Source organism: Ambystoma mexicanum, chromosome 1q (assembly GCF_040938575.1).
Source record: "Ambystoma mexicanum isolate Mex_15411 chromosome 1q, UKY_AmexF1_1, whole genome shotgun sequence".
NCBI lineage: Eukaryota > Metazoa > Chordata > Amphibia > Caudata > Ambystomatidae > Ambystoma > Ambystoma mexicanum.
The window spans coordinates 1,229,358,639-1,229,374,834 of NC_090922.1; the positions used below are offsets into that span (position 1 = coordinate 1,229,358,639).

General features: G+C 44.6%; 1 protein-coding gene across 2 annotated transcripts in view; it reads right to left on the reverse strand.

Moving 5' to 3' along the window:
* The window catches only part of PGM1 (phosphoglucomutase 1), a 332,168-nt gene that overhangs the window by 151,333 nt on the left and 164,639 nt on the right, over positions 1-16,196 (reverse strand). For both annotated transcript variants that reach the window (XM_069642004.1, XM_069642003.1), the window contains exon 4: positions 14,430-14,555. In XM_069642004.1, coding sequence (XP_069498105.1) covers positions 14,430-14,555 — 126 coding nt within the window. The remainder of the gene's footprint in view (positions 1-14,429; positions 14,556-16,196) is intronic.

The window sequence follows — 16,196 nt, forward strand, 5'->3', positions numbered from 1 at the left end:
TTTAATCAAAAATTAGCCACCTGCTGTTCCTAGAGGCCAGAAGCCTGGGAAACCCTCTCACCTCAAGAGATTCACACCACAGCCCAGGATATCACATGGTCATAATAACCAAATGCAAAGTGACCCCTTGGTCTGCTGATTTAGCCTCATGGAGACCACTCAATAGGCTCTTGCACTTGAATAGAATATGTTGATTTTGACTGTTTCCTGTCAACAAAGGCCTGCCTGCCAGCAGAGGCATGGTTTCTGACCCACCCAAGTTTCTAGAGGAGGAGACTAACGCTCTGAGAGCTGAATTGCAGTAAAAATACAGTTTATAAAAATACTGATAACTCTTTGTAATCAAATGACAGGAATGTATAACTTTGAGAGCCTTAATTTAAAAAATGTACCTTCGATTCAAGCCCAAACTCCAATTTGTGTGATGTTCTGGGGCAAAACCCCACTATTTATTGACACCACATACTCTGTGTTTAAGCTAGAGATATGGTAATTTACTGGAGTAGGTATGGACAGCCTTTGTATATGTGTATAACTTTTAATGAAGAACCAAGGTTGCATAACCCACTAAAATCGAAAATAATCCATTTTTGAATGCAAGCCCTCAGGAAGAGCAGATTTGGGACAGAGACTACCTCATGTGATAGGTAATATGTACATGCAATGACAAACCACTATGTATTTGAGAAATGTGTATTTTGATCAAATATAGATTTGTGTGCAATTTAACAGGGGAGTGTCCTTTCTGCAGGCCATATAATGACATCGCTCTGACACTCCACTTCTTTCCCCCAATCAAGAGAGAAAGGAAAGCTTGACCAATGATAAATTGAGAGAGGGGCTGGATTAGTGATGCTGTGCACACACCCACTTTCAAAACATATAAAAGGAACATTGAAGCCCAGGTGGAGAGATTGAAATCCATTTGCTGCAACGCGCTCTGCCGGACCACACAACATCCAGAAGGCACCAGATCCAACACTTAGACTTTAAAACTCCAAAGAACTTGATCCAGAACTCAAAGTAAGGGCCTAAACCCACAGACTGAGAACTCTTCTCAGCAGGCCTCAGCATCCAGCAAACCTAACCAACTATCAACAGCCGGGCGAGCTGTTTGAATTCCCTGCCTAGAACATTGCCGGGACCGGTAGCAGTGTCCAGGAGCCGTGCAGATCAGCGCTGTGTCCGGAGAAAGCGGGACCAGGAGCCGTGCAGACCGGTGCTAGACCAGACCAGCAGAACCCAAGATCCAGGAGCAGTGCCGGTGACCCAGAAAGCAGAGCTGTACTCGGAACGGGAGACCAGATCGCTGTGAAGTGCTGGGCGCAGTGACCGGATCCGTGACAAGGTCGCCTTCCTGTCCAAAATCTCTTGAGAGTACTCAGCAAAACTCAGAACATATCCCTTAGTTTAATATAATATAATTCAATCTATTTAACCTAAGTAGAACTGTCACCTGTCATTTTCTAGCTGCAAGCTGGAACTTTTAAAATTTCAAATCCGAAAAACAACCTTTACAAAATCGTTCATAACTCCGTAACCGTTTGTGCTTTAACTTTCCTCTGAAAGCTTAGAATCTAGGCTTTCCAAAGAACCTACAACCGACTTGCTACTCCGTATAATGCCTCCGTAATCACGATTCACGCACTCGAGAATTTCACCGCGATTTGCGTTTTTTGCCCGATTTCACCAACCTGTAAAAATCAGCAGCTTTTGCCTGAACTGCTAAAATTTCGTTTGCCTCCTAAGAACCATCCCTGAATCATTGCTAGAGTGAGCCTGAAATAATATTAACTAGATACCACTCACCCTGAACCTCCTGAAGGGAATTAAAAGCATTTTCAGCATATTTCTCACTTCATTGTCACCATATTCAAAGCATTTTGCCTGTGTTTCAAAACTCCTATCTGTTGTATAAGCTGCTGGGGGGGAATTTAACTGAATTCTATTTGATTGCATTCCTATGAACTGTGCGCTCTCCTCTTCATCTTCTTACATTGCATAAAGGGGGGGGGGGTGAATTGTCCAAGAAAGTGATTACATTGTCTTTTGCTGAAATCCTATCAAGTTATTTTCTGTACTGCATTTTCATTCCACATTGCATCTATTTTAAACCATAAAAGTATTGTTGCTATCTTATCCATCCTATACCCACTCATCATTGATTATAAAGAAGTGTGCTAGTGCCAGATTACCCATTGTTGATCAACATCATATGTAAGGGTACTATCAGATATTAATTTATTATAAAGTGTGATATATATATATATATATATATATATATATTGTTTAAATTCTCAAATAAACCTTTTAAACTTGCAAAAGAGAACTACTTCTTGGCTCAGTGGGGTCAGGGGGATTCTAAGAGAGGGGTGTTATATAGGGGTAGTCATCCAGAACTCATGAACTGGACATAAAGATATATCAATAAGGGTTTCCATTCAGTATCCCAGACTAGGCATTGACTTAGCTGTAGTGTTGAATTGAATCCTCTTACAACTGGGATGGGAGAACACTAAGGAAAGGTGGGGGTAGGGGGGCATTTACAGGGCAGTCTGGTGATCATCAATAGCTGTCCAGTACCAAATGCATAACTGTAGGATTCTCACCCAATGGCACCTCACACCTGATTGATTAGCCAAAATGTATGCTGGCACTAGTCCTTATTGCTGGAGAGGGTGTACACAAATTTGCACATACTGGCACCAGTGGTGAGATTGCCCCAGAGTACAGACTTACTGGATGGAGATTCTGGGGTGGATCCTGGAAATAGAAGGAATCAGAGAGCTCACCCCGCTCCTGGTGCTGTTTGGTGTAGAAAAGTTAGAAGAGCATTATCAGGTCCTCCCCCACATGCCCAGAAACCTGGTTTTAGCAGCGCATTTTTGTATCACCGTTAAGTGGAAGGGAGCCCACCTGCCAACTAAACGAGAATGGCTGCGCAAAGCTAAAGAAATGTATGAAATGGAAAGCCTTACAGGCGCTTAAGGAGACGCACACATACATCGATATGCAATGGCGCCCTTTTTAGAGTACTGGGAAACAACTGCGCGTTAGCAACAGCCTCTCCCATAAACACAATCACATAGCAGAGAGCGCTCTTATCCATCTGCGACAACAAGAGGTCCCGATTCGAGCTGAGTCTGAGAGACCCCACCCGAGCTCAGAACTTCACCAATGTGCACAACCCAACGGCCAAAGGAGGCATTTGAGACACACTGGTCAACATGCCTGGCGGTGACCTGCTAACAGCCTAATGAAAGGCTCACGCTTAATTCCTGCTCCCTCTCGAGATACAGAAGTATTTCGAGGGGAAGATGGAGGGGGTCTATCTCCATTTTCTTTACTTCTTTCTCTTACTTTCCTTTTTTAGTCAAAGTATACATTGTTAAAACTGTTTTTGATCCATGTTTCCGTTTAACTGCCGCCTCCCCTGTTGGGGAAGATCCATACCGTCTCGTTTGTTCAAATCATGGAGCCTAATGAAGACAAAAAAAAAAAAAATTACAAAACCTTTTTAAAAATGGGGGGGTACAGAACCTGCCGAGCCAAGATGCAGAAAAGGAATGCCTGTAGAGGGATAGGAATGTGTGCCAACAATACATCTACCTGATCTCTTGTACACAGAGGTCACCAGAAATTCCTGATGGGTCCCATAGCTGGAGGTCAGACATGGAGGCAGGCGACAGCGGTAGATGGCGGGCAAAAAATGATGCAACAATATGGAGGCAAGTAGTGTCAGAAGAGACTGCAGATAACGGTGAACCAAGCATTTCTAGAGGAAGATTACTGATAGGACTATCCAGGAGAAGTACTATCCAGGAGAAGAGTTGTGAATCTAAAAATCACTCTGCCGTTTTGGAAAGACCAACTTAAGGTATGTTGTGAAATCCTGGCATAGTGGATACCCCATAGAACTAAGCACAGGAGTACCACCACACTGCATTATGGAATCTGGGGTAAACATTCCGAAGCACACACAAAATCACGAGAATCGGAAAGCCCAGCGCATTGGCATACTGGCAGCAAACATTCCTGGCGCATCATAATCATACATAGGGACAGTTGGGAGGGAAACCTGCCCTGCATTTGGTACTTGGAAGGAAGGTTTACAAGTGAACATCAATAATTGAGCATCATCAGAAAAGAGCAAGTAGCTCTATCCTCTGGAACCTGGACTGGAGGTTCATGTTAGGCAGAAGAATCACTTGCACCAAATACTGGAACCGATAGTTAATTAAGAGAAACACTACTTTCTGTCTACATGTACATAACAGTAGGACTTGGGGGGAGTGATGGGAGGGGGCCGGAGAACCAAGTCACATAACTGGATCCTTACATTATATGTTCCTAAAACTTTCAAGACAATAAAAAATGAAAAGCCAGGCCACATAACGTTCAGTGCTATAAAATACACAATTTAAATATAAACTAACCAGTCTAAAACGAGTAATTTTGCATGGTTATGCCACAATAACTATAGAGCCATAACATTAAGGTTCCCGTTGGACTCAAAATCCCATAAATTTGGTGATCAAGAAAAGTTAAGAAACTTTAACTCCCGCTTCCCCTTGCATGGCTCATAAGCACACTGACATCAAAGATGACATTACTGCACTCTGCATCAAAAACCTGAATTCTTTCAGAGTGCTGTAGTGGACATTAAATAATAATCTAGCTGTGATGAATTCAAAGCCACACATTGTTCGTGTGCACAGTTTTCTTTCTAAGGAACATTAATGAGTAAGAAACCACTTGGTAAGCTGGAGTTCCAAAATCAGCCACGGGGCGAGTGGGGGGGGGGAATTAGGAGGCCACCCTATTATGGTGAACCCCTGTGACAAGAGGGAAGGCACAGTTTAGCCAAGACCAATCAGGATAAGGTATCAGAGAGGCAAGGCTTAGCCTAAGGGAAGGTGTGAGAGTGGTCTAGGCTACAATGAGACAATATAGAGCAACACCAATAATTCTACTTAGATAAGCAAGTATAGATACAATTGTTAATTAGGCCTTTAAAATACACACCAAGAAAGAAAGTAACACCTTTTGTCAAACATTGTCACGGCAATACCAATGAAAGATCTATGCATTCTACCCAAAGGAGATGAAGAAACCAATTTCATTCAATTACCAGTGAAACACAGGTAAGTACTGAAATGCATTAGAAATAGCAAGGCCTCTTCAGGAACATGGACCACTTCCCCAGCTCTTTTAAAATCCAACCCTAAGGTGGTTTGGGGCCTTGTTTGTTTGTTTATTTTATTTTATTTAGTATAGCGCTCCAGACCCAGGGGTAAATGGGCGCTTAAGGACAGGTTACATAGTTACAGTATAAAAGCAGTTATACAATTGTGGCGGAAATATGCCATATATGGTATGTACAGGCAGGCAGTAGGAAACATTTCAGAGTATGTACAATATATACAGTTAGTACTGAGCTTAGTCTGAGGATTGCCTTCTCCAGAAGCCAACTAATGACTCGTTTTCTGAACAATTGGAAGGATTTGGTCAGTTTAATATTCAGTAGCAGGGTGTTCCAAAGTTGAGGGGCGAGGACAGTGAAGCTCGAGCCCCCAGCTCTTTTGGCAGTGAATCTGGGCACGATGAGGCAGAGAGTATTGGATGATCTGGTGATTCTTGTGTTTGGCTTAAGAGCGAGTTTGTTGGTGATGTACTGGGGGCTAAGTGGTTTAAGGCTTTATAGGTGAGGCAGAGGGTTTTTAGGTCGATTTTTTTTTTTAATGGATAACCAATTGCAAGATATTCTTATGTGGGAGATGTGCTCTCTCATGGGAATATTTAATGCTGCTCTTAGTGCATTATTGGAGGATCTGAAGTTTCTTGATTATAGCTTGTTTGGCACAAAGGTAGAGGCTGCTACAGTAGTCAATCTTCGATTGCATGAGGGCCCTCGCCAGAATGAGGCAGCTGTTAGTAGATAGAAAAGGTCTACAGACCCCGATTAGTTTTCCCATGTAAGCGGTGGCTAAGGCGGTCATATTAACTTGTTTGGAGAGGTTGGTATTGGCGTCAAGGTAGAAGCCTAAAGTTTTCACATTATTCACAACTGGGATGATGTTGCCATCTATGATGAAGTTGGAATAATCGGGGCTGAGTTTCTGTAGGTTATTGGGGGACCCGACTAGGAGGAGCTCGGTCTTCTCATCATTCAGGCAGAGGCCGTGTGTGGCCATCCAGGCCTGAATGATGGCGAATATTTCGTTAATCCTGGTGGCGTCAGTGTTGTAGTTGCCAGTGATGGTGAGGAGTATCTGGGTGTCATCTGCGTAATTGGTGTAGGTGACACCCAGATGGTCCATTTTGTCAAAGAGAGGCTTTGTAAAGATGATAGAGGGTGGGGGAGATGCAGGACCCTTGTGGGACACCGCAGGTGATGGGGATGGGGTCTGCTGCAGCCACAGAGGAGAAAACCCTCATGGTTCTGTTGGCAAGGAAGGATTGTATCCCCGTGACAGCAGAGGGGGAGAAGTGTGAAGCAGAAGAGAGGTGGTTGCAGAGTATTTTGTGGTCAACCAGGTCAAAGGCTGCTGAGAAGTCTAGGAGGAGTAGGATGGCTGATTTGTTTTTGTCATCAATCTGACTTTTGAGGTCAACAAGGGCAGTTTCCGTTCCTTGTTGAGGGCGAAAGCCAGATTGATGCAGGCCGAGCAGTTGATCGGTCTCCAAGTAATCTTGGATTTGCAGGTAGGCAACTCTGTCCAGGATTTTTAGCAGGAAGGGGACCGTGGTGATAGACCTGTAATTGGTGGGGATGGTCGGGTCGAGAGATTGTTTTTTTAGGAGAGGGAGAACCCATGACTGTTTCAGGTCGTTAGGTACAGAATTGGTTGAGAAGGATAGGTTTACTAGTTTGGAGATGAAGGGGGCTAGGTCTCGCGCAGCATCTTTGATGATCTGTGCGGGGCAGAACTCCCCTTTACAATTAGAAGGTTTAAGGGATGCTATGATTTTTTGGATTTCGGGTATAGTAACCGGTTTGAATGTGAAGCCGGAAGTATTGCTGTTCGGGGTGAGTGTGCTAGGTATGAAGGCATTACTATTTGAGAGTTGTAATCTTTTGGCTTCGATTTTGTTTTGGAGACCAGTGATTTTGTTGGCTAGGGCGTTTTGGATACTGGTGCACCATGCCTTGTCCTTCATGCAGGTATCGGTTGGAGGGTTTGGATTTTCTAATTCCTTCAGGATGGTGAATAGTTCTTTAGCAGAAGATTGGGCATTATTTATTCTAACATTGTAGGCTTCCTTTTTGGTGAGGATTATCTTTTTCTTATAGTGGGAGGAAATGGTCATGAGATTGGATTTGTTTTCTGCAGAGGGGTTGGTTTTCCATAGGGTTTCCATCTTGGCTTTCTTTTTTCTAAGAGTTTTGAGTTCTGGTGTGTACCAAGGGTTCAAGTGAGCTATGGGCTTACCTTTGCGTTGCTTTAGAAGGGCAACGGAATCAATGGCGCTAGTTAGGGCATCATTGTAGGAGTTGACTAGAAGGTTAAGGTCGGCGGTGGCTGAGAGTGTGATTAGAAGGGGGAGGATCAGTGGTGTGAGGGTCTCCTCAGTGATGTTGCACTTGTTTCTAGTCAGGCAGGCTGGTGCGTAGGGGCGCTGTTTAGGGTTAGGATTGTTTTGGTTGATGTCGAATAATAGGAGGGAGTGGTGAGTCCATACAAGAGGTTGCAGGGCTTTGCAGGCGATATTGCAGTTGTGGGATGCGACCCAGTCAATGGTTCTACCTTTCTGGTGGGTAGGTAGTGTAACGACTTGAGTGAAGTCATGCTCGGATAAGGCGTTAGCCAAGGAGGCAGCAGGAGAGTCGTTAGGGTCATCAAACCCTAGGTTAAAGTCTCCTAGAATAATATTTTGGGAGTGGGGCTTGGAATTCTCTGCTATGAGAGTGGTAATGTCTTCCTCGAAGGAGCCTATGGGGCCTGTATATTAGTTGCAGAGTAATTGTACTCTTAGGGGTGGTTTGTACTTTGATGGGGAGGTGCTCACAGGACTTTAGCGGGGGGGAGGTGATTAGTCTGAGGTTGAGTGAAGATTTAAATTGGATTGCTACACCTCCTCCGCGAGCATTAGGTCTGTCCACTCTGAGGATGGAGAAGTTGTCGGGAATAGCAAGAGTGCGGCAGGGTCCTGCTGATTCATGTAACCATGTTTCTGTAGTAGCAAGGAAGTCAAGGTCTCCTGAGATGATAATGTCGGCAATTTCGGTGGGGTGGGCTACTAAGGATCTAACATGGAGTAGTACACCTTTTAGAGGTGTCGTGTTAGTGGCCTTAGCGCTGTCCTTAGTTGTGGTCTTGGTCACAGGTGTGGTGGGCAACTTGCTAGATGTGGTAGGGAGCCTAGTGCCGAGTCTGTTATTGTGGTCCTGAAGGGTGGGGTTGATTGTGGGGCGGTGAGCTAATGGATGGGGATGGTGAGGGTTGGAAGCAATGTGGTCAGCTTGAGTTATGTTGGTAGTGTTGGGTAGGATATTAGCTAGTGTGGTATTAATTTTAGCAGTGAAGTGTTGGTGAGTGATGTGTGAGAAAGATGGAAGGGTGTGTGGACAGGGGATGGGGTGGTGTCTAGGGCAGCCTAGTTTAGCTAGTCCATTGTTATATGGTATGTAGCTGTTACTACTACATGGAGTGCTGTTGTTTATGATGCAAAAAGGGAGCATGGTGAGCATGAGCCAAGGGAGCATAGTTGGAATAATGCAGAGTGGGCAGTTTGGTTGTTAGCACAGCAGAGTGGGCAGGGACTAGGTTCGAGATAGCTAGTGTGGTGCAGAGGAGGGCAACTTCAATTAGAGTGCAGCCGCAGTTTCAGTGCGAAATTACTGTTATAGTGCAAAGGAGGGCAGTTTCAGTTGTGCAATAACAGGTAGGCATAAGCTAAATTCGGAATTACTGCTATGGTGCAAAAAGGGCAGTTTCAGTTGTACAACAACAGGTAGGCATAGGCTAAATTCAAAATTACTGCTATGGTGCCAAAAGGGCAGTTTCAGTTGTACAACAACAGGTAGGCATAGGCTAAATTTGAAATTCCTGCTATGGTGCAAAAAGGGCAGTTTCAGTTGTGCAATAGCAGGTAGGCATAGGCTAAATTCAAAATTACTGCTATGGTGCAAAAAGGGCAGTTCTAGTGGTACAACAACAGGTAGGCATAGGCTAAAATTCGAAGATTGCTAATGAGGCAGCATCAGGGTAGCCCTGCCAGATGAATGGCATTTGGACCGGGTAATTACAGTTATGCAACAACAGTGCCCAAAACAGTGACCTTGTGCCCAAAAGTCCCAGTTCCCAAAGTATATACTTCACAGGTATGTTTACTAAGAGATTGGTGATGCCAGTAGTTAAGTTTAATAATAGTCAAAAAGTTAGATAAGGTTCAGGAAAGTAAACTGACTCAATCCCAGTCCTTTGGATAGGACTAGAAAAAGATCCTTGACCAGGTTCGGCGAAAATCAGGAAAGTGTGATTTAGGGACAGGACTTTATGCCCACGTAACCTTATGGAGAACAGGCGGGGTTACAAATCGGCATATAAAGTCAACCCCATTGACTCAGATTTCTCCAGAGACCACTGATGGTGTTCCAGATTTCATTGGGGACACAATCTTCTGAACTTGGTCTGGTCGTGGAAGACCCATGAGTTGTGGGTACAGACGTCACTTTCGGACGCAGGATTTAGTTTTGCTCAGTCGCTGTGCTTAGGAAGCTGTACCAGACAGCTTCCAGTAGAACACCCAAACAAAGAATTTTGCAGAGCAGACAACCCCAGGACACTCACTGGATTGAAGGAGTGTTGAACCAGGAGGCGACAGGCAATGTTCAATGGACTAACAAAAAGCAGCACAGTTCTAGTACAGCTTCTGTTCATGCAAGAAGGCTGAAAAATGCAGGACCAGACATTACACAAGCAGAAGATCCTCCAAGTTTAAAGGATGCGCTCAGAATCGAAGGCTGCAGTTAGGTAGCCAAGGAGAGAGCTGGTCTGTCCACCTGTAGGTCGTGGAACACTTCTGATGGCTCTGAAGGTGCGGATTCTCGAGCAGAGATCAAGACTGGTTGTTCCCACGTAGTACAGGGGTCAAAGTACCAATGAGGGCCTTCTTGAGATCAGGACAGAGGAGCAGGGCTTCACCGGGACAGCACTGTATTCGATCCTGTCAACTTCAGGGGTCCTCCTCAGGTTGTCAGGTGACTGCTCTTCCTCAGAGGTCTTGGCTCCAACAATGATCTGTCGAATAGCTACAGAAGGCCTCCTTTTATCCAAGATTTGGGCTGGGAGCATGCCCAGGCCCACCAATGCTAAGGGTCTGCAACATTCAAACATGCATTGGCTTTATGGATAGCCACCAGCCACATCTGTCCACCTACTGACATTCAGGTACGAGGGATGTGGAGTGGGACTAGCAGGTCACAGCCCCCTTCTCTCGCCACAGACACGCCACACTGTGGCCTGCCAAAAGCCACTGCTTTGCCGAGGAAAGGGCATTCCATAAATAGCATTTCATGACCTGAGAAGGCAGTAAGAAGGCCAAAGAACAATATGGCCAAACAAAAAGCGAAAAACCTCGTGGCACAGGCATCTTGGGGTGCTACACCTTCAGTAGCTATTCACAGTGAATGCAAAAGTGCACAAGTAAAATGTTTTTTTTTTAAAAAACAGTAAATATATCACTGCTACCACCAGCAGTAACCAAAAAGCCATTTTATAAAAAGATACAAGGTATCCTGACTGCACTTCTTCTACTGTTAAAATTGCACACACCACCTTACAAAGGCAGACTTAAGCCCTGATTCATAGAGCGTTTACCAATGGGGTTTTGCCATAAAAAGCTTCTGTGAATTATGCCCTTAGTCTCTCAGTACTGACAGTTTTATTTATTTATACTTCAATGTGATTCAAAGACTTTACACAAAGGAAAATAAAAACGTAATAACATAATATATACATACAATATATACAAAGAATATACAAAGAATTAAAATACAAGTCAAATTCAGAATTCAAAATTCAAGATGCAAGATAGATTCAAAACTCGTGCTTCTTAAAATATAAAGTACGTGTGATACAGAACAAGATTCAAAATTCAGAGATTCATAAATTCGTACATAATATTATTATGGAGGATTTTCAATCTATCAATTCCATGCACAGAAGCGAAGGTTCGGACAGGCAGAGATGGAATTTCAAACAGTCAGACAGGAAGGAGAGTGATCCTGGCAATACAATCCCATACATGCCAGCAGAATTTCCATTTTTAAGGACTGGTCAGTTTCCCCATAAAACAAGCAAAAGGGCAAGGGATCTAAGTCATAGGACTTTACTAAACTCAAAGTCAGGACAGGGTTCAAAATAAAACCAAACTAATAAGGTGTCCGATTGAAGTAAATGGGAGGAAAGCGACAAAAAGAAAATCTTTGCCTACCCCCCTAAACAACATTGCCTATTTTATCGTTTATTTTCCTCCTACTTTATAATTCCTTTTGTTGTATCACACTCAAACATCCTTCCACGCAAGGGGAAAATCTAAAAACAATTCGCTCATGCTACCTACAACATCCTTAACCTTCAAAAATCGGGTTTCCTCTTCCATCCTCCCTGAAGTCAAACATTCCCTTGCCACCCTTCTTATAGAATTCCCAGCACTCATGTTTGGAAAAATTGTGGATTTTCCATTTTATAAAGCCTCTGCTCCTCCAAGGCATACATTTTTAGTAGCTGGGAGCAGCACACTCAAAGCAAAATTTTATAATATGCGTATTTCCACCAAACCATTCATTCACCACAACCAAAAATAATTGGGTGAAATTCTTTTCAGCTCTTTGAGCCACCAAACATTGGGCATTTTTCCCTATGGAGAAATTGGAGGAATCTATTTTGAAACACCAAGAACACCTACTGGCACTTCATTCCTTTGGATTCTTGCAATATGTGGCCCTCCAGATGTCTGGCACTTCACCTCCCATCAGCCCAGGTCACAACAGTTCGTGGTGAAGGATCATTGGCGTTTTAGTTCAAAGCATCTGAAGGTTCACGAATGACCAACTATTAAACTTTCCATATATTTGCTACTAGTTCTGGCCAATGTGTCTAGATCAGTTTGCGGAGTCTGCATGTAACTATTCAAAGATGAAAGGCTGCAGAATGTTATGAAATGAATGAAAATAAAAGTATGTGGGGGTGGGGGGGTCACTACCTATAATAAAAAATACTCTGCAAACATTGGTGCTATAAGGTTTACCCCATATAAACACTTAACAGAGGTGCAGAAAAAAAGAAAAGAAACAGGAAACTATGGGTTTAAGGGACCCATGCAAGCTAGAGATTGTGTGTGGGCGGTCAGGAGGTTTGGTGGCACACCCAGAGACCGGAGGGATGGAAGAGGCAAGTGAGGCATTGCATGAGAGAAGGGTAACTAGATAGAAACAGGAGGGTGTTATGAGAGCAAGTGATCGAAGGGTCTCAAGTAGTAGAGGGAAGGGTGTAGAGGGAGAAATAAAGAATGGTAGAAGGGAAAGGTTGGTGTTGTACAGTTAAAGGTAGGAGGGCAGTGGGAGTAGTATGGACCTTCCCTTGAATTCGCACAATATAAGATCAAGTGTTCCTTTGTTAAGCTGGCATGTCTTTCTCTTACACTTCACAGTTTAAAAGCAATGCAATAGGGTGCGAGTCCCAGAACCGCCTGGTATACTCTCCTGCCAAGACTTCTTTATCTTTTGCTACTTGGCTTCCCAGGTTTCCCTCCAAAGGATGCACTTCACCTGCTCATCAACCTCATAACCAGTGGCTGGTTCACTATCCAGTCAGGGTACTTTAACGTTTCTTCGCGGAGGTTCCCAACCTTTAATAGTTTACAATATCTTTTTCACTATTTATTATTATTATTATTAATGTATTGTTTCACGCCACTTGCCCAAAGGGCGCAGGGCACACCGTTAAAATTAGACAGGACAGGTAAAACAAAAAGCTAGAGTCAAAAGTCTAGAGGAGAAAGTTATCTGGGCAACGATCATTTAACCTGGTTAATGCTATTCCAGTGTCCGGCTGCAGCAGGTACAGCTTTTATTAAGGAGCCGTCTCCTTATACGGTGGGTCCCCACCCCCCCCCCCCACCAGTCCCACTCTTGCAAGGGAGCATCATCCCAGGTCTCCCAAACAGTGTCCCGATGTTATAACCCTACACCTTGGGTTCACCAGACCAGGTTACTAATCTCGCCTCGTATGGGTCTCTTGGGCTTCTGTAGCTCCACGTTGCGCAGGCAGCTCTCTCCCGCCAAGTCAAGCTGTTTACTTGGCGCCGACTCCCCACGTCGATACGAAGCCCTTGCTCTGGCTTCCTGTTTCACTGCACCTACTTCGAAGCTCTCTGGGACATGCCTCCGGCCTGGACACAGTCTCCTGTCAGTTTTCTTATTCTGCCTCATTCTGCACTCCAGCTGCAGAACTCTCGATCGGCACCAGATGGAACACTCCTCTCTTTGTTTCCACTCTTGATAAGATTGAGCCAATCGGGTGAGAGGGTGGGGGGGGCTAGACCGTGCACTTGGATTCTCATTTAAGTGCTCCTTATTACTCCAGACTCTCTCGTCTCAGTACTATCCAATACTTTCGACTAAGATTACACCAGAGTTTTGGTATTAGTCATCATTGAACGTTCCGGGGTAACATCAAATTACGCCACAGAAGCTTGGGGCATTACAGGAGTGTCATCAGTTCCTAAGGAATAAGGGTGATACCATGTGTATGTGTATGTGTATTTATTTACAAAGCGCTTTACAGAGAACATATTTACATACAATATCACCCAACCGAAGTAGGTACTCATTTTATTAACCTTGGAACGATGAAAGGCTAAGTTGGCCTTGCCAGGATTCGAACATGCGACCAGCAGGTCATGCTAGGCTCGCAGCAGCGAGCACTCAACCGGCTGAGCTATCTAAACCGGCATGTCTCATCTGGCGAATCCCTTGTACTCCAATGAGTCATGGCTCTACCCAGGAAAGGAGTGAGCAATCACAGTGCCTTCATATCAAGTTGGGAGGCTTACGCTCTGGTTGTGTGATCCAGAATGATCCGAGGTGTGTCTGTGTGTCCGTGTGTCTGTGTTAGTTACCAGTTTGGTTCACTGGTAGAAAAGACCCAAACAAAAGGAATAAAAACCAAGAAACGAAAACAAAAGAGCTCGGGTCTTCCATGTTTGGCAGAACTACGCACTTACTCTCTTCAGAAGTAGTCACATTGCATCACGAAGCTCTAAAAAATGAAAACCCAAGCACTGCGGGTAAAATCCTCAGTCTGTCTACGTAAGACCCCGCTAAATAAACGTTCGTTAACATACCAGATCTAAATGGGCAAGTTGCTCGCATGATATCATTTCATAGGGCACGCTATACACTTGCATCCAGGATTGCTTACCTCCATGCATGGAGTCCAAACGAATCTTTAGACGATTGGGCCCTGAAAGAAGCTCCTTGAGTGCGCTGAAGTCGAAGATGTTCCTCAGCATGTTGGCATAAGCTTCCACGGAATCCACAATTTCAACTAAAAAACAAAAAGGAAAGGAGTATACAAAAGCGCATGTCATGCATCTAGCCATGTTCATTTTAAGCCTAAAATCAAAACGTCTTTGATTAATGCCCTCAAAAAGGTGAGCTGTGGAAGGCATTGCGAGAGGCTAGCTAGACAAGCCACAGGTTCCTGGCCGGCGACCACCACCATGCCGAGTTACACCTGCACCAGATGTTCTAAAGTGACAGTATGAGCGACCCAAAGAGACATGGGCCGAGGTTGAGACTAGGCAGCAGCACATTTCACATGTATGGCTATGGAAGGAAATAGAGGGAATTTAAGTAGCTGGAGCCTGTTTAGTTTTTAATACTACATTCTTAAAGCGTGCATCATGGCAGTTTCTTTTGGTATTTAAGTGCTTTAATAGGCGTTTTACCAAACTTAAGGACACGCAATGTATCAAACTCAAAGTAGAGTTGGCTATGCCATTATTTAAACTGGTGTCCTGTAGGCTTAACAAGAAAAGAAGTTACGGCAAGTGCTTAACTTGATGAGCTATCCGACTCTGGAGAGGTGATGAGAAGGAGAGAGGTAGATGGTGGTAGAGCAGTTTTCCACTTTCTGCTCCATGTACTTTAAGAAACTAGCACTGCTGAATCCCACATTACACCCATGTATGTGGGGGGAGGGGAGATGGTTGAAGCGGTGCACAGTTTCTGCGTGTGCACTGCCTGTTCTGAGTGGGGTTTGCGATGGTGTCTGTAGTGTGCATGGGTGTGTGCGTGTTTTAAGGTGAGGCCTACAGCTGGTTGAGAGCAACGTTTGCACTGCACTGCTTAGTGGGGTTTCCCCGAGGTGGTTGCCTCAACGCTTGCTACCACTGCTGCTAGCAGAGGGTCACAGGAGTCAGTCGGAAATCCAGCACAACGGGGTACTGCGGATTCCCAAGAAAGCAAGTAAGGGTGTATGCCGCACAAATATCCCGTTACTGCGGCTCACGGTGGGTGGACATCGATGGATATGTGGGCCATACAACCTTGTACTCCAAGCTTTACTTGTTTTATTGGGAATACATATAGTACAATAATGTCTATGCATGCAGGGAACACTAGCTTCGTAACTGAAGTTACTTTTAAAATCAATTAATACCACAATCCTTCTCTGAGTCTTTATTTTGGATGTCCTCGTTTTATTGTCTAGATATCGTGAAAGGTAGTAGAGTTTCCATCAGCGCTTACCATGTACATATTCACAAATACTATTTCTGTTTTTTCTTGCTTAAACCAACCCAGGCACGGCCCGAGACCCGCCCACCGGAAGTGCAAGGTCCATATTCCAGGAGCGCAGTGACCCCCGACCTTGGAGCTGCGGCTGAGCCGCTCCTGCCGCTACCCGCGCGAGGGGTCGGCTAGATACATGGCTTTGGGTTTATTTTGCATCTTTTCTGCTACGCTAGATCTGTAGCAAGAACTTCCTCTCCCCAAAAGATGTCACCTCCTGTTTCAGGCATTAAAAGCCTGAAACAGGCACGCTCGCTCCCCCCCTTTCCTGCCACTCTCTGGCCGGCCTCTCTTGGCCCTCTTCCCCGCTCCCACCTGCAAGGCTAAAAACCTTGGGGTCATCTTCGACTCTACACTCTCCTTACATCTCTGAGGTCTCTAAGAAATCACACTA